At 31.4% G+C, this 25,835-nt stretch overlaps 1 protein-coding gene across 4 annotated transcripts; it reads right to left on the bottom strand.

Moving 5' to 3' along the window:
* On the bottom strand, positions 1-25,462 carry LOC127702299 (uncharacterized). 4 transcript variants are annotated; one of them, XM_052206438.1, is made up of 5 exons: positions 25,332-25,462; positions 19,996-20,840; positions 12,166-12,347; positions 1,290-1,510; positions 1-342 (listed from the first exon to the last, which is right to left on the bottom strand). In XM_052206438.1, exons 2-5 carry the CDS (start codon positions 20,804-20,806, stop codon positions 96-98), a joined length of 1,461 nt encoding a protein of 486 aa, XP_052062398.1. In that variant the 5' UTR covers positions 20,807-20,840; positions 25,332-25,462; the 3' UTR covers positions 1-95. The 4 variants fall into 4 exon arrangements, 2 of the variants coding, with proteins under 2 accessions (XP_052062398.1, XP_052062399.1); XM_052206439.1 differs by lacking the exon at positions 25,332-25,462 and adding an exon at positions 23,009-23,140; XR_007982359.1 differs by lacking the exon at positions 19,996-20,840.
* Positions 25,463-25,835: the final 373 nt, after the last annotated feature.

The following is a 25,835-nucleotide window of genomic DNA, read 5'->3' as shown; positions in this document are numbered from 1 at the left end:
TTCCAAAAACTATATTTTTATGAACCGACAAAAACTGTCAAAAGTAATAATCTTAAAACCATTGTTCATTATTCAAACTAGTTTCTTAGTTATATTCAATTTTTAATGTTAAGCATATGTCTGAGTTTCAATACTCTTGGTTCAATATGTTGGCCAATTATTTCAATGTCCTTCTGTTGGTACTGACGGAAATATTGGCATGTGCTGACCGCAAGATCGTCCTCGTTTTGTATACTGTATTTGTCGTTCACTACATTAGTATCAGATTTAACTAGTTTCCACCAAATTTTCTGACATGATCTGTAATGGTGGAGAGTTATATCGCTTGTTGATGGTGTATACCTTTAAATATACAAATTTAAATTACAATGCCAATCGACAAAACAGGTAAGAAAATTCAACATATACCCATACGACATTTTCCATGGAAGAAATCCTAGTCAATCATAGGTCTGTTCTGCGTTTCTTTGGAATTTCAACAAACGATGAAAAACTTGATCTTTCTTCACAGAATTGGATACCAAAATTACATAAGTGTCCTAACTAACAACGTTATATTGCTGGATCTTCCAAGTGATCAACAAATCCTCTTTCTAAATCATTAACTTTATCAACAATCAAAACCGGGCGAAATTATTGTAAAGCTACATATGCTAGAGGTGGAATAAATCAAATGAGGATACTTTAAAATTCCAAAGACCTGATAGAATATGACATAAATACAGAAAAAAGGGCATTTGTAACCCCCCAAGTGATATTTGCCATCAAATCTTTACAGAAAAAAATTTATTTTACGTGTCTTCGATACATGTCTTTTCTCGATAGTTACATTTTCAAAACATAAAAAAATGTCGGTAAACCTCAATTTATAAAGTTGAAAATTTGACTATACATGTATCTACAGTGGAGAAATATCGTTATCAACGGAGTCGTGGGGTAGAAGAATATTTATATGTATCTTATCTTAAAAGGACAGTTACCTTGTGTGGATAGAACAAGATATCACATCTCAATATGAATACCACTGTGTTTGCACTTAAACAGATGAATTGTACTCGACGAGAGGTCCATCTGCCCGGTAACCAGTGCAATGGTACTGGTTTGATTATAAACATTAGTTTTAATTGTAAATTATCGTTTTACAAATTATACAATATCAAAATATCTCAAAATATTACTATTTAGCTCCCGTCAGCAGAGACAACCTAGAAAGACAAAGCACTTCAACTTTTCGGTTTTTTTTTTGTGGTAATTTTTTATTTCTTATTTATATGTATCTTCAATTTTACCATTTGAATCCTTTATTTGGTTTAAAATCATGGAGACTAGGTGATCCTATATGTGTACGATTTGGCATATGTGCATATTTTTCTCGGTCCCAAACGGGATTCGTAGCCTTTAGGTATTTCGTTATAAACAATGAGCTTGATTGGTTAAAAGGTTTCCATGTTGTCACATGCATGTTTGGTTTCATTATAACACCTGCAGTTGAATGATCGAAAATCTGGTCCTGAAATATAAATGTATTCTGGTTATTGCAATGAGAGACCTGTATAACGTTAAAAATGTTTGCCAATGGATTAGATAAAACAATTTCAATTAATATGTAAAATTTGTTCAATAATTAATTGTGTAGCACAAAATCATTTTGAATACCTAAAATTAACCACAGGGTTTGGATTGTTAAGTTCAGTGTCGAACAACATTAAACTGCTTAAGCACAGTCTATTTTTCTGTTTACTTTCGTATCTAAATTTTATATCAAATCAATCTGTGCAATACAATCTATACTCTAAAACAATAAACGACAAATAATTATTGCAGACAGCAACTGAAGACAATTACTGTATAACATAATCCTAATTTGGGCCAAGCACATACAGAATGTGGCTTACATGTTTATAGACAATAATAGTGTACTCACTTGACATATCAACGGTATAAGAATGAGGCTTAGAAATGGGGAAATGCGAGGCTCTGCCGAGCTTTTTCCACGTTTCGGGCCGAATCTTTTTATCGTTGATATGTCAAGTCAATACACTATTATTGTCTTTATACTGCAATCTAGAAAAAAAAACATTTTCAATTGTTGTTTATTGTGTTATTGTTATATATTTGATTCAAATATTGGGAAAAATCCCCCTTTAAAAAGGCCTCACATCTGGCGGAGAAATATATAACACAATGAAATGTACATTACCTGTTGAAACCAATCGATTATGAAAGAATTCGTTTGAGTATTGACTAAAGTATCAACAAAAAGCATAAAACATGATAATTTATAGGTTTTAAACAAAACATATCAACAAGTGAAATGTGTTTTTCCAACAATTCTAAAAGAAATAAGATTGAGTTGTTCCACGCTACAGGTTGAAGCGGTCGTGATGAATATTTAAATATAGTTCGGCTCTTCTATTTAGATATTCATGAGGAAAAGTGATATCGGGTCAGTGACTGTATATGACATAAAAATATACAGTCAACGCATTTTGACTGCTCAAATAGAACGAGTGCAGTATAAATGTGCAACCGAATCGCAGGTCAAAGTTATTGATTTTGATTTTGATAAATTGTAATTTAAAGATTATGATAGAATGATGCGTATGAGGAACTGCATTTGAGAATTTTTAAAGATTTATTACAGAGGTTTTTGTAAAATTCCGTTCATTAAGAATCTCGCAAGGACTGTAAAAAAAGAGTGACGAAAGATACCAGAGGGACAGTCAAACTCATAGATCGAAAACAAACTGACAACGCCATGGCCAAAAATAAAAAGACAAACAGACAAATAATAGTACAGATGACACAACAAAGAACACTAAAGACTAAGCAACACGAACCCCACCAAAAACTGGGGGTGATCTCAGGTGCTCAGGAAGGGTAAGCAGATCCTGCTCCACATGTGGCACCCGTCGTGTTGCTTATGTTATTACAAATCCGGTAAATAGTCTAATTCGGTAAGTCACATTCGTGAAAAGGGAAGGGTATTGTAATTACGACATAAGGAACATATCCGATATCATCTGTGAAACGGTTATTCCATTACGGTCAACCAACTCGTGATGGCGTCCGTAAAATTTACGAAGGGATGATTTCAACTTCACCATTTGGAACTCTTGGTTTAATAGCTTCCTTGTGAGCAGCAATGCTCTATCAAAGAAATCATGTTAGGAAACACAAGCCCGGGAATATCGTATCAATTGGGAGATATATACTCCATATGCAGGCGCTGCTGGAATGGTGCTACATAGAAATGGAAAGTTCACAATTGAGAAGCTGAAATCATCTCTTTTGTCGTAAAGTTTTGTTTTCAACCGACCCTCATTGTCAATTTCTAGATGTAAGTCAAGATATGAGGCAGACTTAACTGTATCTGTAGTACTGTGGATTCATTATTATTCGTGGGGTACCAATTTTCGTTGATTTCGTGGGTATAGGTAAACCACGAATTTCAAGGTTCGACGAAGTATAAACTTCTAAAAGCGTGTATGCAGACTTTGGCAAAACCACGAAATCAAATGTCAACGAAAGTACTATATTTCCTCAAACCACGAAAATTGATACCCACGAAAATAAATGAATCCACAGTATCCTTTATCTCTAGTTCGATGGGATAGATTCGTTCAACATAGTCACAAAATTTTGTATTATTTAGTGAGAGAACATCATCTATATAGCGGAACGTAGAGTTAAAGGATATTGCTTACTTCTTATCTTTCTTCCTAAGAAGTTCCTGTATGAAGTCAGCCTCATAATAATAAAGAAACAAGTCGGCAAGAAGAGGGGCACAATTGGTTCCCATTGGAATTCCGACAGTCTGTTGAAAAACACGTCCTACAAACGTAACAAATATGTTGTCAATCAAGAAATCAAGCATCTTGATAATGTCAGTTTCAGAGAATTTTTTGTTTGAATCCGAGTGATTCTTTACAAAGTAGGATTTATCACTCCCCAAAACAAGATACTTGTATCTACGTTCGCCATTCTTTTTAATGAAACAAAGTAATACCAACTCTTTCAATTTGTCTTTTAGTTTGGAATGGGGAATACTTGTGTAAAATGTAGAAAAGTCAAATGTTTTAATTCTATTGCAAGATAAGAGAGTCTTAGATTGTATGTACTCTTAAAGATTTTTGGAATTTTTTAGTATCCACATCTGATTCACGCCACCTCTAGAATAGGCAGTTTCACAATAACTTTAGAGCCCGGCTTTGATTGCTGATAAAATAGATGTTAATAATTTAGAAAGAGCATTCGTGGAGCACTTGGAAGACCCAGCAATATACCGTTGTTTGTAAGGACACTTATGTAGTTTAGGTATCCAATAAAATGATGGAAGATCCAGTTCTTCATCTTTGGTTGAAATTCCAAAGGAACGTAGAACAGACCTATGATTATCTAGGATTTCCTCTTTGGTAAGTGTCGTGAGGGTATATGTTGAGTTTCCAAGTGAATTGTCAATACCTAATTCATTTATCAAGCAGTTTATGTAAAGATATTTACACACAAACACGATGTTGTTTGGGGCTTTATCTGCGGGGACAACAACATATTTGTCATGGAGGTAGGTCAAGTGTTTTGCAAGATTTGGGTCTTTAAAAATTGATGTAGCGTGGGTATTGATATGCCCATTTAGTTTCTTAATTCGGATTTGTATCAACGACCTCACAGCCTTAATCCATTCGGAAAGAGTATCTAAGTCTTCTTTCTCGCGTTTAGCCCATTTCCTGGCATAATTCTCAACTAAATCCATCAGTATTTTGAAGTTGTATTTCCAATTGATGGATTTAGGCTCACGATATTTCGGACCTTTGGATAACAAATTTCGTAGGGAAGTGTTATTGACAATGTTGAGGTCTCCGGTAATAACGTGGCCAGCCGGATTATATGTGAATTGGGAACTAGCACAGGTGCAATCAGGAGGTTTAGACTTGAAGTCGTCAATGTTGAGATCCTGCAAAACGTGTTTGTAATCGAAAATTTTAGTTGCAATTGGTTTGGTATAGGTATAAGAAATTATTGGTACAGACTGATCTTTAAAATAAGGAGGTATTTTCGACTGAACTAATTTATGATGAAGGATATTGCCTAAGTTGACGCCATCGAGACCTTTGTTGGCAAAGGAAAGTTTAAGAAAATAGCTTTTCTCTTTTTTATCTTTTCCAATGCGAACAGGTTTGAAAAGTCTGTGACTTGCAATATCCGAAATGATAGCTGTAAGTTTGTATTGGTTTGAATGAGGGTTTGTAACAGTGGTTTCCAAACATAAATTGAACAGAGAATGAAGTTGTGAAAGGGGTAATGAATACAATTTCGTGCGAATGTCATGAATACCTAGTGGCTTTTGTATAAATGGCAGCAAGTCATTAATAAGAACATCATGCAAAGTAGGTGATGTATAATGACGATGACCATGACTGCGTCTACGACGTAATATATACCACTAATCGAAATACGGGTTGTTTAACTGTATAGTCAAACTCATTTACATACGAACATATTCGAGTTTAACAAAATTGAACGGATGATACGCATAGTTCTTAAGTGTACTATACAAGTGCAAAAACGTTGTTATGAGATTTTAATTATTATGATTATTTATCTTGGCCTAAATTGTTTTGTGTGGCCTTATAAGATTTTTACATAATTGGGTTGTGACCTGTTTATAGTTGTTTACAAAATAATGTTATTGTGTAGTTTAGAATTCACTGGAACAATCGAAGATACTGATGGAATGATTAGAAATTTCTATTTGACTTGCATAATAATTCCAGAATGATCATAATCTACGATGCGTAACTTAAACTTTTACAATATTCTGGAAGTTCTGTGTTCCTACTGCTTCTGTCATTACAAAATCATTAGATTTGGTAGCGACCACTTTTTGTCTGATTTGTCTGAAATTTGTCTTCTTAACATTCGGAAAATTAGAAAAAATGTATGACCTTGTCTAAACAAATTCTTAACATTCCTTATTTTTATAAACAAATTCTAAAAACTCTATCTGTTTTTCAATAGATTCTTAACATTCTAAATGTATTTTAACATAACTGGCAAAAAGTAAAATAACAAAAATACCTAACTCCAAGGAAACTTCAAAATGGAAAATCCCTTAACAAACGGAAAAATGAAAAACTCAAACACATCAAACGAATGGAAAACTATTATCGTAGGATGATACTATTATCAGTTTTATACAAAGGAATACTACTGAGTTTTAACGACCATTCATCTTCGGTAGGAGGGGGAGGGGTGAATGGTATTTTTTTGGGGAATTACACTACAATTTTGGTCATCTTACATAAAAAAAACTATTTGTGTTCTATAATAGGTACCAGAATTATAACAATTATTTAAAAAAATAACTAATATCATCAAGTCTTTTGAATTATGTGATTTTATTGAATGCAATTTTAAAATGTACATTTTTTAACTGATGTTTATAGTTTTTTCTTATGTTGTACTGTTACACTACTATTCCAGGTCAGGGGAGGGTTTGCGCCTTCAAACTAGTTTAACTCCGCCACATTCTGTATGTGCCTGTCCCAAGTCAGGAGCCTGTAATTCAGTGGTTGTCGTTTGTTACTGTGTAACATATTTGTTTTTCTTTTATTATTTTGTACATAATTTAGCCAGTTAGTTTCCTCGTTTGAATTGTTTTACATTTATCATTTCGGGGCCTTTCATAGCCGATTACGCGGTATGGGCTTTGCACATTGTTGAAGGCCGTACAGTGACCTATAGTTGCTTATTTCTGTGTGATTTGGTCTCTTGTGGATAGTTGTCTCATTGGCAAACATACCACATCTTCTTATTTTTATGATATATTTACCATAAAACCCTTTTTATATGCACTACTATATACTTACATGATAGGTTTACATAATTGGATATCGTTCCGGTATATAGGTAAGATTTACTCCGTTCACAAAAATTTCAATTTGTGAACCAAATTGTACAATTTCAGTAAAAACATGTAGTGCAAATGTTTACGCATATTCATCTATATTGTATTTTTTTTAAATCAGATAGTTTGAATCAATTTATGAGTAATGTTTTTTTTTCAATGACTGTTTGATTACAAATGAAAATATTATTTGTTCAAAGAATTTTTTTAAACATATTCTTAGTCGCAAGAAAATCATTACCCCATCTTTCCAAGACGAGTTGTTGTAAAAACGTAGAATTATTAATTCCTAAAAAAATCAGTAATGGTAACCGGTACATAAATGGCTTGTGCAGCGATTTTTGAAAAGAAATTGTATACACTTAGAACTTTGAAAAATACATTGAAAAATCAAAAAAATTAAGAAGGTAACCGATCTACTTTCAGAGTAACAGCCGTCTGAAAATGTAAGGAAACCACTATCACATACATTGACATAACGTCAAATATACCTTAAAAATTTGAAATTTAATGGTTGATTTATTCTGCCGTGAAAACTAATCCTACGATTTTTCTATCGAAATAAATGTTGTTCGGATGGAAATTTCCTTTCTTTTGGTGTATAATATTTATGGAGATACCGAACTCCTTTTTTGTATATATCAACCTTTTTTTATATATCAGCCGTCGAAAACGTGTTGCAGGTGTAAAAAAAGTTGAAATAGCAGGACGTCGCCAAATGGACTTCGTGACGTCAAGTCTCCATCAGCAGAAAAATTGTCTACCAACTTAAAATATTATCACAAGAAACAATCAGTACGAATCAACGACCGCTGAATAAAGGTGTCTCTTTGATGATAATTTATTCTTCTGAATTATTGTCCTAAAGAGCATCATTATCTTGTCTATAAAAAATAGTACATGTACTGACCAATTAGTGTTTTCTATTGGTTAAATAAAATCCTTTGCATTTAGAACTTATTTTTTCAATCAGTGTGATATGTACGTCAATGAACAACAATATGACGACAAAATGATTACAGGACATCTTTAAAACTGGAAGGGTGTGTATACAAATTGTCAAGCTCTAAATCCTACAGATTTTATAAAAGTTTTGAATACCTTTCTATTGTTTTTCCGATTTCACTTTCTCGTTCTTTGAAATTCTTTACTTCAATTGATAGAATTTTCATGTCAGCAAGTAATTAAACTGTCTGACGTGGACCCATTCCTGTATCTAAATAGGTTAAACATATATTTTTGCATAAATGTAGGATAGTTGATTTACATAAATCGTATGTGCCGACATTTGTTAAATTCTTCCCGTCCATTCAGAATACGAAAAGCTTGTGAAATTGCTTGGATACTTTTAAATATATTCATGGTCTGTTTATTGAAAAATTTGTTACATACATTTTATTTCAGAAATAAATAGTCACTTGATTTTTTCCATTCTTAAAAAATGCAAAAATAAATGCTAGCAATTCTTTTTTGAAGTTTCAGTATAATACATGAACTTTGGTGTTCATTTTTAATATTACAAAGCGATGGTAAATGGTAATTTTCGTGCAACGGTTTTGAAATTTTTACTTCGCATGTTTTCGTGCTTGAAGCTTATCGTCCAACATGTAAGCTATGTTTTATATATATATTTCTTTCATCGTGAAATTGCCATTTTACTTCCCGTTCGTCCGTTTACAAGGGCCCCTCTCCCCTTTTACGATTTCCATTCAAGTTTCTTTTCTTCTTCCCTCTCTGACACTAATGCAGTTATTTCCAACATTACATTAAAAAATTAATGCCACATTCACAAATAAAATTATACTTTTGTTTAAATATTTGCAATGTAAACGCAATTTTACTCTGCGTACTTTCTATTTCTATTTTTAGACCGCATTGCGGACGTGAAAGAAAGCACTGTCAACAACGGTTTTGATAATTATGAACTTCAAATCATACTTGGAATGTCATAATTCAGAATACGAAAAGCATGATCATCGCTTGTGAAATTGCTTGGATACTTTTAAATATATTCATGGTCTGTTTATTGAAAAATTTGTTACATAAATTTTATTTCAGAAATAAATAGTCACTTGATTTTTTCCATTCTTAAAAAAATGCAAAAATAAATGCTAGCAATTCTTTTTTGAAGTTTCAGTATAATATATGAACTTTGGTGTTCATTTTTAATATTAAAAAGCGATGATAAATGGTAATTTTCGTGCAACGGTTTTGAAATTTTTATTTCGCATGTTTTCGTGCTTGAATCTTATCATTCAACATGTAAGCTATGTTTTATATATATTTCTTTCATCTTGAAATTGCCATTTTACTTCCCGTTCGTCCGTTTACAAGGCCCCCTCCCCTCTCCCCTTTTACGATTTCCATTCAAGTTTCTTTTCTTCTTCCCTCTCTGACACTAATGCAGTAATTTCCAACATTACTTTAAAAATTCATGCCACATTCACAAAAAAAAAATAATACTTTTGTTTAAATATTTGCAATGTAAATGCAATTTTACTCTGCGTACTTTCTATTTCTATTTTTAGACCGCATTGCGGACGTGAAAGAAAGCACTGTCAACAACGGTTTTGATAATTATGAACTTCAAATCATACTTAAAATGTCATAATCCATAGATATAAGAAGTTGTGGTATGAGTGCTAATGAGACAACTCTCCATCCAAGTCAAAATTTATAAAAGTAAACTAGCATGAATATCAAAAATATCAGTAATAAGCATAACATAAAAATTGAATAGTGTTGTCAGTTGTTTTGCGAGACGAATTTATTTCTACTTATGCAACTGTATATGGGTCATTTTCAAAAAGTGTTTTTCAGTACACATTTGCTAAATTTTTTATTTCTAATTGAAAATGCAGTTGTAAGTGTTTAAGTTGTAAATGAAAGTTTGTAGAATTTATGAGTCAGAAAATTGATAATAAACACTATTTAGGTCTATTTTGATAAGATTAAACTATATTTAAGTCCGATTTCTGCGTAATTTATGTGCATACAGTGTCAGGGTAACACATTCCAAATGATTTTTGTTTTTTTATTTTCTGATTGCCTTGCTATCTGCAAATGGGTCTTTTTTAGAATGTTAATAATAACTCTAACGAAAAATCGCAGCTTCTGTATTATTATATGTAACATTTTTTGTACAAACTAAATTCAATCAGCGTACATGAAGTTCATGTCCATCATGTCCATCCTGTTACCGCTACCTAAATCAACCGTTAAATTGTTCTCCCGTTGAATATTGAAGTAGTCAGTGTTGATTTCAAAAGCGCAAAGTAACCTAAACATTAAACACAGCACGTTTCTTGTATAACAGTGTAGGGAAAAGAAATTTCAAGACATTTAGTGAAAAAAAATAGTGGGTACCCTTTTGTCATGTCTATGCTGTTACCAACATATTTATATATTACACCAATATTATACATGTTATACTTGTAAAAAGTGCAATAACGTGTTGGAAACCAAAATCACAACAGCAAAACATTATCACTTCATCAAAGGGAGTAGTTATTTCACAACATCATTCAAAAATGAAGAAATGTGTCCATCCTGTTATGTCTATTCTGTTACTATGGTTGCTATGGTTACAGTAACAGGATAGACAATAGTAGACAGAAATGTCTTTAAAAAGTTTATAAACCTTATAGTATAAGCTTTAATTTATTCTATTACGTTTGTATGTGTGTACATGCGTGTGTTTATATTTTTTTTATTCATTTTGTGTTCACGGTCCGTATCAACATTGAATTCCCTTTTTTAAAGTCTAATCTGTGCCGTTTTACAATGTTTATAAGTTAGTGTAGGGACAGTTGCAACAAGGTATATATAAGATACTTCCGAGACCGTGTAAGTTTTCTCTTATAGACTTGTGGGGGTGGATATTAGTTGGTCAGCCAGTAAATCTAACTTAACCACTCTCCGACCATCACGCCATGATATATTATTTTCATTTTCTTGGGAGGGAAGATCTGTTTCACTCAGACAAGAAATTTTATGTCCTATAACTGCACTTTGTGATAAATGTTGATGAAGTGCATTGAGTACAGTTCCACCGTAATTGTCCATTTTTCCGACGATGCGGAATCTCCCGACATCTTGAAAATATTCTTTCTGGTGTAAGGGAAATAACTCTCATAACAACGAACGTAATTTTTCCAGTTTTCCGTTAGAGGCGCTGATTTACGTACCTCTCATCTAAATACATATTCCAAAATGTTAAGAATCTGTTGAGACTATATATGTTTTAACGTTAAGAATTTGTTAAGAATAATTCAGAATGCTACAAATATGTTGTGACAAAGTCATACATTAATCATTCTTTTCGGAATGTTAAAATAAGATTCATACAAAAATTATTCATTTACAAACCTAATGACTTTTTTAGTGAATTTACCACACAATAGCAGGGTGTTAAGAAGGTTAAGAATATACTGAGACAAAAACAAACAGTCTTCAGACTTTTAGAACACAAAATTAGAATAAGAATAATTTAAGAAAATTTTAGACAGTTTAAAAACATTAGGGAAAATTAATAATTTTCAGAATGTTAAAACAAATTTAACAAAATTAAGACAGTACTTAGAAAAATAAGGGGACTTGAAACTTTTCAAAATGTTAAAACACATTTCAAAAATATTTAGACAAAAATTGGTCATTTTAGAATCTGTTGACTTGTAGTGTATCGGGCTCTTTTATTCTGTGTTGGAATATGAACTGTTCAGAAACATAACAGTTAAAAGGAACTATTACTTGTTTTTGTTAATATGTTTTTTGATTGAGTTAAGCCATTTCAATTTATATTTTATAGTGTGTCTTTCTATGTTGTGATGTTACACTTTTGTTTTAGATAGGGTGAAGGCTATCGCCCTTTAAAACGTTTAAACCCGCTGCATTTGTTTGCACCTGTCCTTAGTCAGGAACCTGATGTTCAGTGGTTGTCCTTTGTTGGTGTGGTACATAAGTGTTTCTCGTTTCTCGTTTTTTTATATAGATAAGGCCGTTGGTTTTCCTGTTTGAATGGTTTTTACACTAGTCATTTTTGTGGCCCATTCATAGCTTGCTGTTCGATGTGAGCCTAGGCTCCGTGTTGAAGGCCTTACTTTGACCTATAATGGTTTACATTTACAAATTGTGACTTGGATGGAGAGTTGTCTCATTGGCACTCATACCACATCTTCTTATATCTATTATCATGTTTCTTAATGTAATCTTAAATGAACAAAAGTATAATTGATAAAGGTATTGAGTGATAAACTTACAAGAACTCTTCTTAAAGATAATCCATATTTTCGTATATTTGGTAAAACGAATTCGTCTCTATCTATTCCAATTACATACTTATAACCATGCATACGGGTATGACAATCAAGAGCAAAAACTTGCTGGTCAGTCCACACTTTATCATTTTGATCGCCTCTAGATAAAAATCTAACATGCTTTTCTGAAGAAGAAGAAGAAAAAAAAAGCTTGAAATCATCAATTTTTGTGAACGCATTGAACTCAAAATAACTCTTCAATGCCTTACTAGTACAACACCATTCCCAAAAGAACAAGGACAGTTAAAAAATCAACAGTGAACAAAAACAAAAATTTAGCAACACGAGCTACATTAAAATGACACCATTTAATGGAACTATCATCGAACCATGCTTTGAAATTCATATGCAAATATAGTAGCATATAAGTTAGGATTCTTTATCACAAGATATGGTTCATAAGCACAATTTAGATACGAATACCATTGACCAATTTAAACATTTGAGTCATGAGCCTCCGAAACGCTTCTCTGAATTCACTATTATAAGGAATGTTAAAACCCAAAGTTTGGAAAGTCACAGATTTATAAATACATGTATCTTTGATATAAAAAAAGATATTGAATACACCAAAGGGACAATAAAAAATAAGAAGTCGAAGAAAGCTGACGATATCATTGAAAAATACGAAAAACGACAAAGGAATAAACAATATTTAACAAAATACTAAATGCTAAGCACCAGGAACCTTTCCAAAAATTCGGGAAAATCTCAGATGCTCCAGAAGAGCTTATTATCAATGCAGCTTATCAGAAAACCTAACAAAACAATTCAAATCTTCAACGTCACTGAAAGATGAAAAAGAGACGGACCGCTTATTTCATTCCTTTTGATGTTAAAATGTGTGGTTGTTTATATATATATATATATATATACGTCATATCCTTTAGTAAGCTCTTTCTCCAAAAGGACATACTTGGTCTACATATATACTAGAATTAATGTTTTAAATGAATTTCAACTAATCTATATGATATATTTGTCATGGATAAATCCTTAATCACTTAAAAATGTTATTGAATATAGTCAATGCAATTTCATATAATGAACTCCTTTTACAACGACAACGGTCCCACCTCAACTACGACGTTTCGACAAACATCATACCCTGGGATGGAAATTTCACATGCACTACTATTTTTCAAAGGTCAAAAAAAAAGGGTTGTGCGGTATTCTTTTTAATATTTATACGCCATGAACTTCTAACGCAGGCAGGTTAATGCAGTTTTTAAAAAAAATGGCAATGATTTTCGGTGTTTGCATCGCAATCTAAATCTGACGTCATTTTCTTAACTATTCGACACGTGATTGGCTAGAACGTTTCGTCAACGTCAATTCTGAGCTTGTCAGGAACAGCTGATTGTGGACCAAGTTATCATAGAAGTCAGTGTCATCAGTCCAATAAAAACACGGTAATATAGAAGTGTGTTGCTTATATTTTGAGGTAAGTTTGTTTTAAAAAACTTCTACTGCCGAGGATCGTCGATATTCATTTCATTCACGATTAAGTATGAATGTAGTCTGTAGAGAAAGCCGCAATGTTTACTTAAAAATGTGGTTATTCGTTACACGTTTCGCTGTCAACATGACGAGGGCAGTCTGAATACTGTATAGACAAACTTCCTATGAATGATTTATGCCCGTTAACACTATTTTACTCGCTTATAAACAATCATATCTTCATTGACCATTAACTAAATTACTTTATGTCGACATTTTGCAGACTGACCTGCCATGCACAGATGCGGGTCTAATATTTTAGATATGGGCTCTTAATGGTCAACAACAATGCAATGTAAGGAGTGGGATTTGTAAAAAAAATCCGAACACCATGCCCGCCAGTTTTCCCCTTAATTCCCCCTTTCCCCTTAATTTGTCTCGTATGCATGTCATATAATTCGAATTTATGTTGGAGGCAAACACCTAAACATTTTTGTAAAGATCTATTAGGTAAATTTGAACATGAATCTTCAGATTGCCCTGATAGCACATGCAAAATCATTTCTTATTTAGGTGTTTATTCCAATTATAATATATTACAAAAACCCCCAAAAAATTATTAAAAATATATGCATACATGACTCTTTGGATGCATCATACTAATGGCTATGGCTTGCCTACATTTAATAAAATTGCTTAGGCAGGCACATGAGATGTTATGATATGTGAGAACTATTATTTATTATCATGGCCATAATTCATAAACAACTTTTCATTTATGGTTTTAAATCTGATAGTCATCATCATATCATTTTAAATCATCCCTTTTAGAGTACATTTAAATTTTTGTCTTTATTAATTTGTTCATATTTCTTATGTTTATAGTCATTAGATTATATAAAATGTTTGTTTGTAATATTGATTCATTATAAAAATGTGTATCTGAAGTCCATGTTTCTTTGTGTAGATCTTTTCGAATTTTGACAAGCATGTTTTAAAACAATTCACATAAATCTTAATTATGTTTATTTACAATCTGGAGTGTATAAAATTTAGTTTGAAACCTTTCAGTAATTATTGTAACTTATTTTTCAGATTTGATTTACACCTGGCACATATAAGTTAACATGTTAACAACGCCTAAAGAGTATAGTTTCTATAATATCAAATACGAGGTCTTCACAATGTAAGTATTATTATTATAATGTATGAGTCCTGCTGGGGGTCCTTCAGTTCTTTATTCTTTTTTATACCATTTCCTATATTCTTTATCTATTTTGCTCATTATTCTTTATTCTTTGTATTTTAACACCCCATTATTCTCCTTTTATTATTAGTCATTTTTTATTCTTTTATTTGTTAGCCCTTTATTCTGCATTTTTTGCCCATAAGGATTATTATCTATTCTGTAAACACCATCCAGACCCTCAGGTTAGGTGTATATATAAGTTGTCTGTTGTATTGAGTCACACCCACTCAATATTGATTAAGTCATATTAATTAATAACAAATTGGTAAAGCATTGTGATGGGTAAATATCAGTTGAAGTAAGTTGTACTTACAAACTTTATTGTACTTTTACAGAAAATTCATCAATTAAAAGTTCATTTTAAATCAATGTAGAACTTTTTGTCAAGTTTACTTTTAATTCAATAATAATTTAGGAACACACAATTTTGACTGAAGTTTTCTATTTGTATCATAACATGAATACCAATAACTTTAAAATGCCACTAAATGATTACATGATTTTTTACAGTATATGTATTAAGATGACTTAGAGGCAATGGTTTATACAAGTTTTTACTAACTGAAATAGGAAAAAGTAATCAGAGAAAAAGGGTAAAAAGTTAAATCACAAAAATACTGAACTCCGAGGAAAATTCAAAACGGAAAGTCCCTTATCAAATGGCATAATCAAAAGCACATATGTAACAGCCACTATGTTCCGATGGAACTTTCCAAATAGTTGTTTTATTCCGAGTGCAGTCGAAAAGTTCCGGAAAAAAGTAGCTAGCTGAAAAGTCCCGGAACAATGTAGCTAGTTGAATAGTTCTGGCGGAACAGAACAACTAGTTACATCGTTTCGAATATACCATATTTCGTCCTTTTTGTAGAAAGAGGGGGAAGAATGAGTATCAGAATTATAAGAGCAAATCATTAATTTACAAGAATACCCAACGCACTGAAAGGGGTTTCTTTGGGGACAAATATGCAAAATTTAAGTTGTATTTCATAGCTCACATAAAACGGAATAAGTTGTATTATCATGCAAATTTAGTATTCATAGTACCCTCAAGAGAGGGAAGAACACCCCCTCCTCATGTGGTTCTTTGCATCAATTCTCCAAATGGAACTTTGTGACTGGTTGATAAGTTCCTTTGGAACTTTTGGGCTAGTATGTTAGTTCCGGTTTTGACTTATTTGCCAAAGAGGAACTTTGTGGCTAGTTGATATGTTCCTTTTGACTTTTGTAATCAGTATCTTGGTTTCCCTTTGAAAGGTTCAAATATAATATGTTGCGTTTTAACTTTGCATCAATTCTCCAAATGCAACTTTCTGCCTGGTTGATAAGTTCCGTTGGAACTTTTGGGCTAGTTTGTTAGTTCCGGTTTTGACTAATTTGGCAAAAAGGAACTTTCTAACTAGTTGATATGTTCCGTTGGAACTTTTCAACTAGTCACTTTGTTCCGGTGGAACTTTTAAACAAGAGGAAGAACAAAGTAACTAGTTAATAAGTTCCTCCGGAACTTTTCGGCTAGTTAGTTTTTTTCCGCCAGAAACTTTTCAACGTCGGAACAAAAAAGCATTTACACAAACACATCAAACGAATGGGCAACAACTGTCATATTCCTGACTTAGTACAGGCATTTTCTTATGTAGAAAATAGTGGATCGAACCTGGTTTCATAGCGCTAAACCTCTCACTTGTATGACAGTCGCATCAAATTCCATTATATTGATAACGATGCGTGAATAAAACAAACAGACATAAAAGGTAAAAATGTCAAAATAGAGGTACAGCAGTCAACACCGTGTCACAATCTTAATCACAACAAAAACAAACAAATATTTAACAAAGAAGCACAAAAAAGCATATATCGTAGCCACTTGTTTCTTTTGAAGATCAACACACACAAGGAAATTGTCAGACAATTTATAACCGTATATGGGGATAGTTTTAGATCCATGCATGAAAAGAAAGTGAAATGAATGTTTTAAAGATAAAAGCTTGAGGACATATAACAAAACTATAACAGTGCTGAATATGAAATAACTCCATGCCATGTCACATGTGATATGTGACTTTTGGAATGTACCAATTTTCAGTATGACAACAAAAGGAAGGATTACATTACTGTTAAAACTGACTCTGGATCATTGAAGACAAAGAAATAAAAGTCTTACACCAGAGGAAATGACTGTGCACTTCTTGCTTGTAAGATCAACACACAAAAGAAAATGTTCATATCATTATTCATCATATGCCAGTTATTGAGATAATTTTGGATATATACTTAAAACTGTGAACTGAGTGAGAATTATAATTCAAACATCATATTTGGCAGACTGGTAACTGCATGTACTTACTGGTATATATATTGTCATTCACAATATTTTACATGTATATAGGAATATTCTTTGCATGTTACAAGTGAAATAAAAGACAAGTTTAGGAATAAAGAATTTTCCAGTATTACATTAACATATGAGAATCAGTAGTATGATATATTTCTACATTTATTATGGATCATGGAAAAACACAAGAAAGTATTGTACGCATTATGAAAAGGATTTTCAGTTTAATGTGACATATACAATGCTTTTGGTATTAAGTTTTAGAAAACTATTTGAAATGAAATAGACATTATGTTTTTAATAGTCACATAATACTTATAATGAACTCTTGAAGAAGCAATGGCTTTCACATGCATACAACTTTATTGAATAAACAAATAGTTTCATCTCTTAAAGAAAATCTCTTATTTTATTGTTTTTCTATAACAATAGAAAATAAGTTCATACTGTATTTACCTACATCATGTACATGACCTAGTACTATATTTTGTTCTGGTTTAAATTCTGGACCAATGCATGGACCTGTTTTTGAATTTATTAATTTACTATTCAAGAGACTGCAATGAATGAATGATGCATGTTTAACAAATGAACATAGCTCTAGTTAATCCAACTTTAACCGATATTGTTTCAAAAAAGATCTATTTACACATATCATGTGACGGTTTTCAATACTATCTATTTATAACTGTTTAAAAAAAAACATTGAAAAAAAAACTTTATCATGCAGGGCTGAGCAAATTAATATTTCTCATGAAACATGAGTTTGACGGAAGGGGTTTCATACTTCGATGTACTAGTGCTTGTTAAATGTGTTTTTTTTTCTTATCAGGAGAATCAATTTGTTTTAGAAAGACTTTTTTCGTTCGTTATCTCGTTATCTTACTAATCCTTGGTCATATCTTAAAGTCGTAAAAACCATATGAGGATCGAAGTTAAGAAAGTAACAAAGTTAATTTGATTTACAATCGTCACATATGTGTAGTTAGAAATGAATAAGGGGTTACGAAAGCTCTTACAATATCTTATATAGTATAACGTTAGAGTATCCCCCCTTTTTTCCCTCATGACATTCGTATGCACCGTGATTTTTTTTTCAAGATTCGTGAACACCTTCAAGTATAAAAATGAAAAAATAACATTGTTTTACATTTTTAATGTGTCCATTTCTAGTCAAAAACTATCACAATGCCGTTTATTTCTGTCCAGGCATTTTGATACCATAAAGGGGAATATTCGATCTGAATTATTTCAGTGTTTAAATGTCGCCGCGAAAGGACTTGAGTATTATTCATTTATAAAGATCAAATTGGCGCACCCCGTTAATATTTATTGATCTCTTTAAAACTTGGCATATTTATTCTCGGAAAGCTCATGAATACCAAGATTGCTGTTTCTTGTTTTTAAAATGAATACAACATTTTCTTAATTGACAAGAAAGTTGTCTTTTGGTGTGGGCATGGTTTGATTGTATGTCACTTCTGTTATCTTTTATTATAAAAGGGCAAATTTAAAGCAAGAAACAGCTGTTACAGGAAAGATAACATCTTTTTCAACCAGATACAACTTTATTTCATTCATTGGTATAGTTCTTTGGGGTGTGCCGGGCTCTTGAAGTTGAAGGTTCACACGCCATCTTTGAATGTCGCCCGTTATCATGGTAACGAGGTGGGGAGTTCTGAGACACCAGCAATTAAAAGTCTGGATGATATAAGGGATGCTCATAATTAGTTTTGTTGTATATTGTGACTTTCGTCGTTAACCAAAGCACAAAGCCATTATTGCAAACAACCAAACTTTCGTAACCTCTGGAAGACTTCCCATTCTCTTTAAATTCCATCTTCGGTTCTCAAGCTGGTAAGTCTATTTATAGTAGCAAAACTACAAAGCCAGTCAAAACTCACTATGACAATTATTGAACTGATTTATATCTCAATAACATGTTACATGTAGCTCATAACTATATGATACAGTCCTTGGATGGTGTAAACTTCCCTCTAACACCATACACCATTACACCATTCACCATATACCATTACACCATACACCCTGTACCATTACACCATACACGTTACACCTTTGCACCATACACCTTACACATTACACCATAATGCAATTTAATTTCAAAGAAAGCGTGCGACTACAAAATTATTTATTTATTTTGAAAAACGAATTGTGATCACAATATTGTAAATTAATGTATTAAATTAAAAATCAGTTCTTATCAATATTTTGCATAGTTTTAAATGTCGTACATCATTCATTCACACCATTCCCGATCGCACGTTACACCATTACACCAATCCCCTTACACCATACACCATAGCACCATACACCTTCTACCATTGCACCATATGCCATACACCATTACACCATACATGTTTTTTTTTTTTCGGGAAGTTTACACTATCCAAGGGCTGTAATATGTTTTCCCGATCTTCACATGTACACACTCTTCATGCAAAATATTTGTTTTTGAATATTCCGATATGAATTGACTTTTTTGTTGACAGAAAAGCAAAAGCGACCGATTTAAGTTTCATGTAATTCTTAATATGAAAGTTACGAAAAGATGACACCTTGTTATAGTAACAAAAGATCGTGAACCCCGATGACGACCGAATATTTTTCAAATTTATTAATCATGTTACACGTCACTAATTTAGCATACTGAAGATCGTTAAACTACTCTCGCCTTAATTAACCATAACAATCTGTATTGTTGTACTTTGATTACTATAGGGAACATCATTACCTCTAGCAGGAAAATCAGCAACACGAACCAACACTGTAAATCCTATAGACTCGTAATATTCACATATCTTCATTGCATCCTTATTTAGTTCAAATGTATACGTTACTGTCTTTTCAACTCCAATTATCCGTTGAACTTCAAACCATTCTAGTAGCAGTTCAGCAGATAAAGATCCATACAGAACAGTAGTACATACAGCTAATTCACCTTGCAATGGCGTTTGCACCTGGATATAGTATTTGGACTCTTTATGACAAGTTCTTTTAAAATCAGTTATAATTGATACTCCTTCGATCGATTTTGACTCAGTTGATATTGGACAAGTAAATTGTACTCGTCGAAGAAGACTGTTCGGATATGAATATATATACCATTTTTTTGACTTAATAACCATACGTTTGCCTTTTTGCAGACGAAAGCAACATTTAAATTTACTAAAGTGATTTTTCTTTTCTTCCCAACCAATGACGGTAACGATATTATCCTTTTGTTCTTCCATCTTCTTGATAAAATAAGCAGATAACATATAAACTCTTGAGTCAGAGGTCTCCACATATTCCAGTTTTTGAAATGATTGTAATTTTCCATTTGTAGATATATTTTCTTTACTGTTTAAACCCATAGGTCTCCCTTTTTCATTTTCACAATTTTTTAACCTCATACATTCATCCGGTTTAGAATAAAATTCCAAAACATTTCTTTGCACCAAATACCCCGACACATATGTAAAAGCAACGTACATTAAACATAGTAAACACAACAAACGTAGACACCTGCGTCGAGTATATCTTCTGCATGTTCTGCTTATCATTTTTAATAATATTTTCTTGTTTTACAAGAAGGTCCTATTCAAAACAAATAAAAAAGATAAGTTATATATTAATTTTATAGGTTAGATGCCCATATCATATATCCTGTCAAATGAGTTTAAGTCTTACATAGCTTTTACTGTGATCTTAAACACTTAAAGATGTTGTCGTCTTAAGCCATCTGTTTATTTATAGATATATCGCTGCAGTACAACTCTATTCAGTCGCATTTATTGCAGAGCATTACGTATTGTTTTAGCTTAAAATAAATTAGACAGATCTTTACTGGTCAGGTGACTTGTCTCAAAGTATACAATTTACCTCATTGACATGACTGTAATCAAAAAAGTAAAATGCGTACTAGTTTATAATTTGAATGATCAAAAGGATATGTTTGATATACGCAACAAAACTGAAGGTTTATGGCTAGGCCAATTGAAACATTGTCGGGAAAAATGTTATGATATAAATTGTAGTACTTCACCTATCAAAAGCCTTGGAATTTACTTTGGTTACAATAAATAAGAATGTCAAAAATTGAACTTCGAAAAACAACTTTTAAAATGTAAAAATATAGTATATGAATTGAGTAAAAGAAATGTCACTATAATAGGAAAAATATTTGTCATCAAATCACTTGTTCTGCCAAACCTAACATATATTGCATCAAACACTATTATGCCTAAAGAAATGTTGCAAGATTTTAAAACTTTAATATACAATTTTATTTGGAAAGGTTAAAGAGACAAAATAAAAAGATCCACATTTTTTAGAAGGGGGCCTTAAGATGACAGACATTGATGTGTACATTAAATCACTGCATATCAGCTGGATTCTCAAATAAAGTGAAGATAAAAATAATAATTGGACAATTATTCCCAAATTCTATTTCAACAAATAAGGAAAAAATCTTCTTGCATTTTAAAATGAATACAAAGAATATAAACGACATTAATACAAATAAGTTACAATATTTACCAGACTTTTAAAAACAACTAATTAAATATTGGATTAGTGTAGAAGGAGGTAATACAAAGTATCCCAAAAATTTTCCTGAAATTCGAAAACAAGTTCTGTGGGGAAACGATGATATCAGGATTAACAGAAAATGCTTAAACCTTCAAAATTGGATAAAAAGTGACATTACCAATATAAACGATATCATTGATGAACAGGGTAAAATCTCTGAAACTATCATCTTATCTAAACTCTAATATAAACAAAATTGGAAGAAGCAAATATACATGTTTAAAAAAGCAATACCAATTATTTGGAAAACAACTCTTCGTACAGAAGATTCTATTAAAACTAAGGTTAAAGTCGTAAATGACTTAAAATGATGTACAAGACTATAACTCTCGTAATGAGCACAAAAGAACTCTATAAAATCGTCACACTAAAAGAAAGTTGTGATAAACTAAATAATTTTCTTATGTGGGAAAAATTATTTGAGACAAATTTAAATTCTAAGTTCCAATATAATTTTGTTTTTATTTTTCAATATCTCACTGATAAAAGATTGGGAATATTTAGATGGAAACTTATTCACTTCATACTCCCATGTAACGAACTTTTAAAAACGTGGAAAACTACTGAGGACAACTTATGTAAGCATTGTAAAAAAAAAAGACTATAAACACTTTTTTGCAAATTGCTCATTTAATAATGACTTTCTAATTATATTAATGAAATTAATGAAATCCCTTGGTATTGATAAAGACATTATAAGCCTTGAACATTTAGTGATCGGGTACAAAGTTGAAGACGCAGCATTCTTTGATATTATTTACATATTAACGATAATATCTTTCTCAATATACAAAATACATTATGTCTCAGAAAAAAAGGCAACAAAAACAAACATTTTTAAACATTTTTAGAAAGAAATTTCAGAAATTATTGAAATAAACAATTTTAATAACAAAAAATATAGTGAGATAATTCTAAAAACAAATAGATTCACTGCAAAGAATCAAATGAATCAGAATTAAATCTATGTTAGATGTTTTGAAACAATTCTTCTATAGTAAGTACATAACATTGTATGCAAAATTGTTAATTGTGCACAATTATACCCAAATTTTATTTCAACAAATTAGGAAAAAATCTTCTAGTATTTAAAATGAAGACAAAGAATATAAACGACATTAATAAAAATAAGTTACAATATTTACCGGACTTTTATAAACAACTAATTAACTCACCAAATGTTATCCAATTAGTTAAATCCTGTTTATAATAATAATATTTAGATGACACATATCTATCTGATAGCGCACATGTTAGCTGGAGCAGCACTGTGCCCAAATTAAATGGAACACGGATCACATCGATAACGCAGTTGATTCCGGAAAACTAATTTATATAAAAAAGGAAGAAAAAAAAACAAAGATCCGTATGTGTATTCACAATAATTTATCAAATTAATTTATGGAATGAACTATATCATAGATAGTAGTATTATGAAGAAGTTATATATTACCAAATCGTGCTTCCCTTAACTATTAGGTAAACTAACATGAGGGATACTAAGTTAAAAGATGAAACTAATTAAGTCGTTATAGCAAATATGCAATAAAAATATTGTTATGTTAAATAAAAAGACAAATAAAAGAACACTATAACACGTAATTAATATGATAAACAACGTCAGTACCTAGAATCTATACTTCAAGACCATTATGTATTATTTGTAAAGTTTATACGGAATATATATCAAAAAGGTCTTGGTATCTTCCGATGAACTTTTTTTTAGAAAAATGACGAGACGCTCTTTGACATAACCCTGGTTCATCAACTTTCTGCTCAGATACTGTTGACGTTTTATAAAGTCTGGGTAGCAGCTGCAAGCTCTTGAATACCGAATGAGTTGGGAAATGTATATCCCATATGCAGGATGAAGTTGATATATTGCTACTAAGGTGGAGAAAATTGATAATTTCAAAATGAAAATCGTCTCGTTTGTCATAGATTCTGGTTCTGAGATGACCGCTTATGTCAAATTCGCGGTATAAGTTTAAAAATGAGGCGGAGGAAGTTGTGTCTGTTGTTTCTTTAATTTCTAGTTCTGGAGGAGGCCACATATGGAACATTGTAGTAGGATGTAAATGACATTCGAACTTTTACAAGACACAACATTATAAAATGACCTGTATGTTTGATGTAAGATTGGATAAGTGTAAAAGGAGGTTATACAAAGTATCCCAAAAATTTTCTTGAAATACGAAAACAAGTTCTGTGGGGAAACGATGATATCAGGATTAACAGAAAATGCTTAAACCTTGAAGATTGGATAAAAGTGACATTACCAATATAAACGATATCATTGATGAACAGGGTAAAATCTCTGAAACTATCATCTTATCTAAACTCATATATAAACAAAATTGGATAAAGCAAATATACATGTTAAAAAAAGCAATACCAATTATTTGGAAAACAACTCTTCGTACAGAAGATTCTATTGAAACTAAGGTTAAAGTCGTAAATGACTTAAAAATGATGCACAAGACTATAACTCCCGTAATGAGCACAAAAGAACTCTATAAAATCTTCACACTAAAAGAAAGTTGTGATAAATTCAATGTTTTCCTTATGTTGGAAAAACTAATTGAGAAAAATTTAAAGTATAAGTTCAAATATAATTTTGTTTTTATTTTTCAATATCTCACTGATAAAAGATTGGAAATATTTAGATGGAAACTTATTCACTACATACTGCCATGTAACGAACTTTTTAAAAAGTGGAAAATTACTGAGGACAACTTATGTAAGCATTGTAAACAAAAAGAAGACTATGAACACTTTTTTGTCAATTGCTCATTTAATAATGACTTTCTAATTATAGTAATGAAATTAATGAAATCCCTTGGTATTGACAAAGTCATTATAAGCCTTGAAAATTTAGTAATAGGGTACAAAATTGAAGACGCAGCATACTTTGATATTAATTACATATTAACGATAATATCTTTCTCAATATACAAAGTACATTATGTCTCAGAAAAAAAGACAACAAAAACAAACATTTTTAAAAATTTTCAGAAAGAAATTTCAGAAGTTATTGAAAAAAAACAATTTTAATAACAAAAATAATAGTGAGATAATTCTAAAAACAAATAGATTCATTACAAAGAATCAAATGAATCAGAATTAAATCTATGTTAGATGTTTTGAAACAATACTTCTATAGTAAGTACATAACATTTTATGCAAAATTGTTAATTGTGCACAAGCCAAATATGGTCATATTTATTAACGGGTTCAACCATGCATGTGTACAAGATATGTTTGTAAGCATGTTCAACCATGCACGAGTCATGACATGTAACATACTGTATTATTAGATTTTAAATTGTGTATTCACAAACGTTAAACAAAAATAGATATACATGTCTCAACACGATTGTTAATTAGTGTAGAGAAATAATGTGTAATCTCAGATGAATGTTATAACTTGTGCAATATATATACACGTCGACATAGACAAGATCAGTAGATAACAAAACAAAAAACTTGTATACTCACCAAATGTTATCCAATTAGTTAAATCCTGTTTATAATAATAATATTTAGATGACACATATCTATCTGATAGCGCACATGTTAGCTGGAGCAGCACTGTGCCCAAATTAAATGGAACACGGATCACATCGATAACGCAGTTGATTCCGGAAAACTAATTTATATAAAAAAGGAAGAAAAAAAAAACAAAGATCCGTATGTGTATTCACAATAATTTATCAAATTCATTTATGGAATGAATTATATCGTAGATAGTAATATTATGAAGAAGTTATATATTACCAAATCGTGCTTCCCTTAACTATTAGGTAAACTAACATGAGGGATACTAAGTTAAAAGCTGTAAACTAAGTAAGTCGTTATAGCAAATATGCAATAAAGATATTGTTATGTTAAATTAAAAGACAAATAAAAGAACACTATAACACGTAATTAAGATGATAAACAACGTCAGTACCTAGAATCTATACTTCAAGATCATCATGTATTATTTGTAAATTTGATACG

This window comes from Mytilus californianus, unplaced genomic scaffold (assembly GCF_021869535.1).
Source record: "Mytilus californianus isolate M0D057914Y unplaced genomic scaffold, xbMytCali1.0.p SCAF_5, whole genome shotgun sequence".
Classification (NCBI taxonomy): domain Eukaryota; kingdom Metazoa; phylum Mollusca; class Bivalvia; order Mytilida; family Mytilidae; genus Mytilus; species Mytilus californianus.
This window is presented reverse-complemented; position numbering and strand designations above follow the sequence as displayed.

Excerpts from the sequence above, each read along its gene's own strand:
- LOC127702299 (XM_052206438.1), bottom strand. The coding sequence starts at position 20,806 with ATGATAAGCAGAACATGCAGAAGATATACTCGACGCAGGTGTCTACGT. Across the intron at positions 1,511-12,165 it reads TATCTTTAAGAAGAGTTCTT|GACCAGATTTTCGATCATTC; the intron begins GTAAGTTTATCA and ends TTTATATTTCAG. Across the intron at positions 343-1,289 it reads CCAAATAAAGGATTCAAATG|GTATACACCATCAACAAGCG; the intron begins GTAAAATTGAAG and ends GTATATTTAAAG.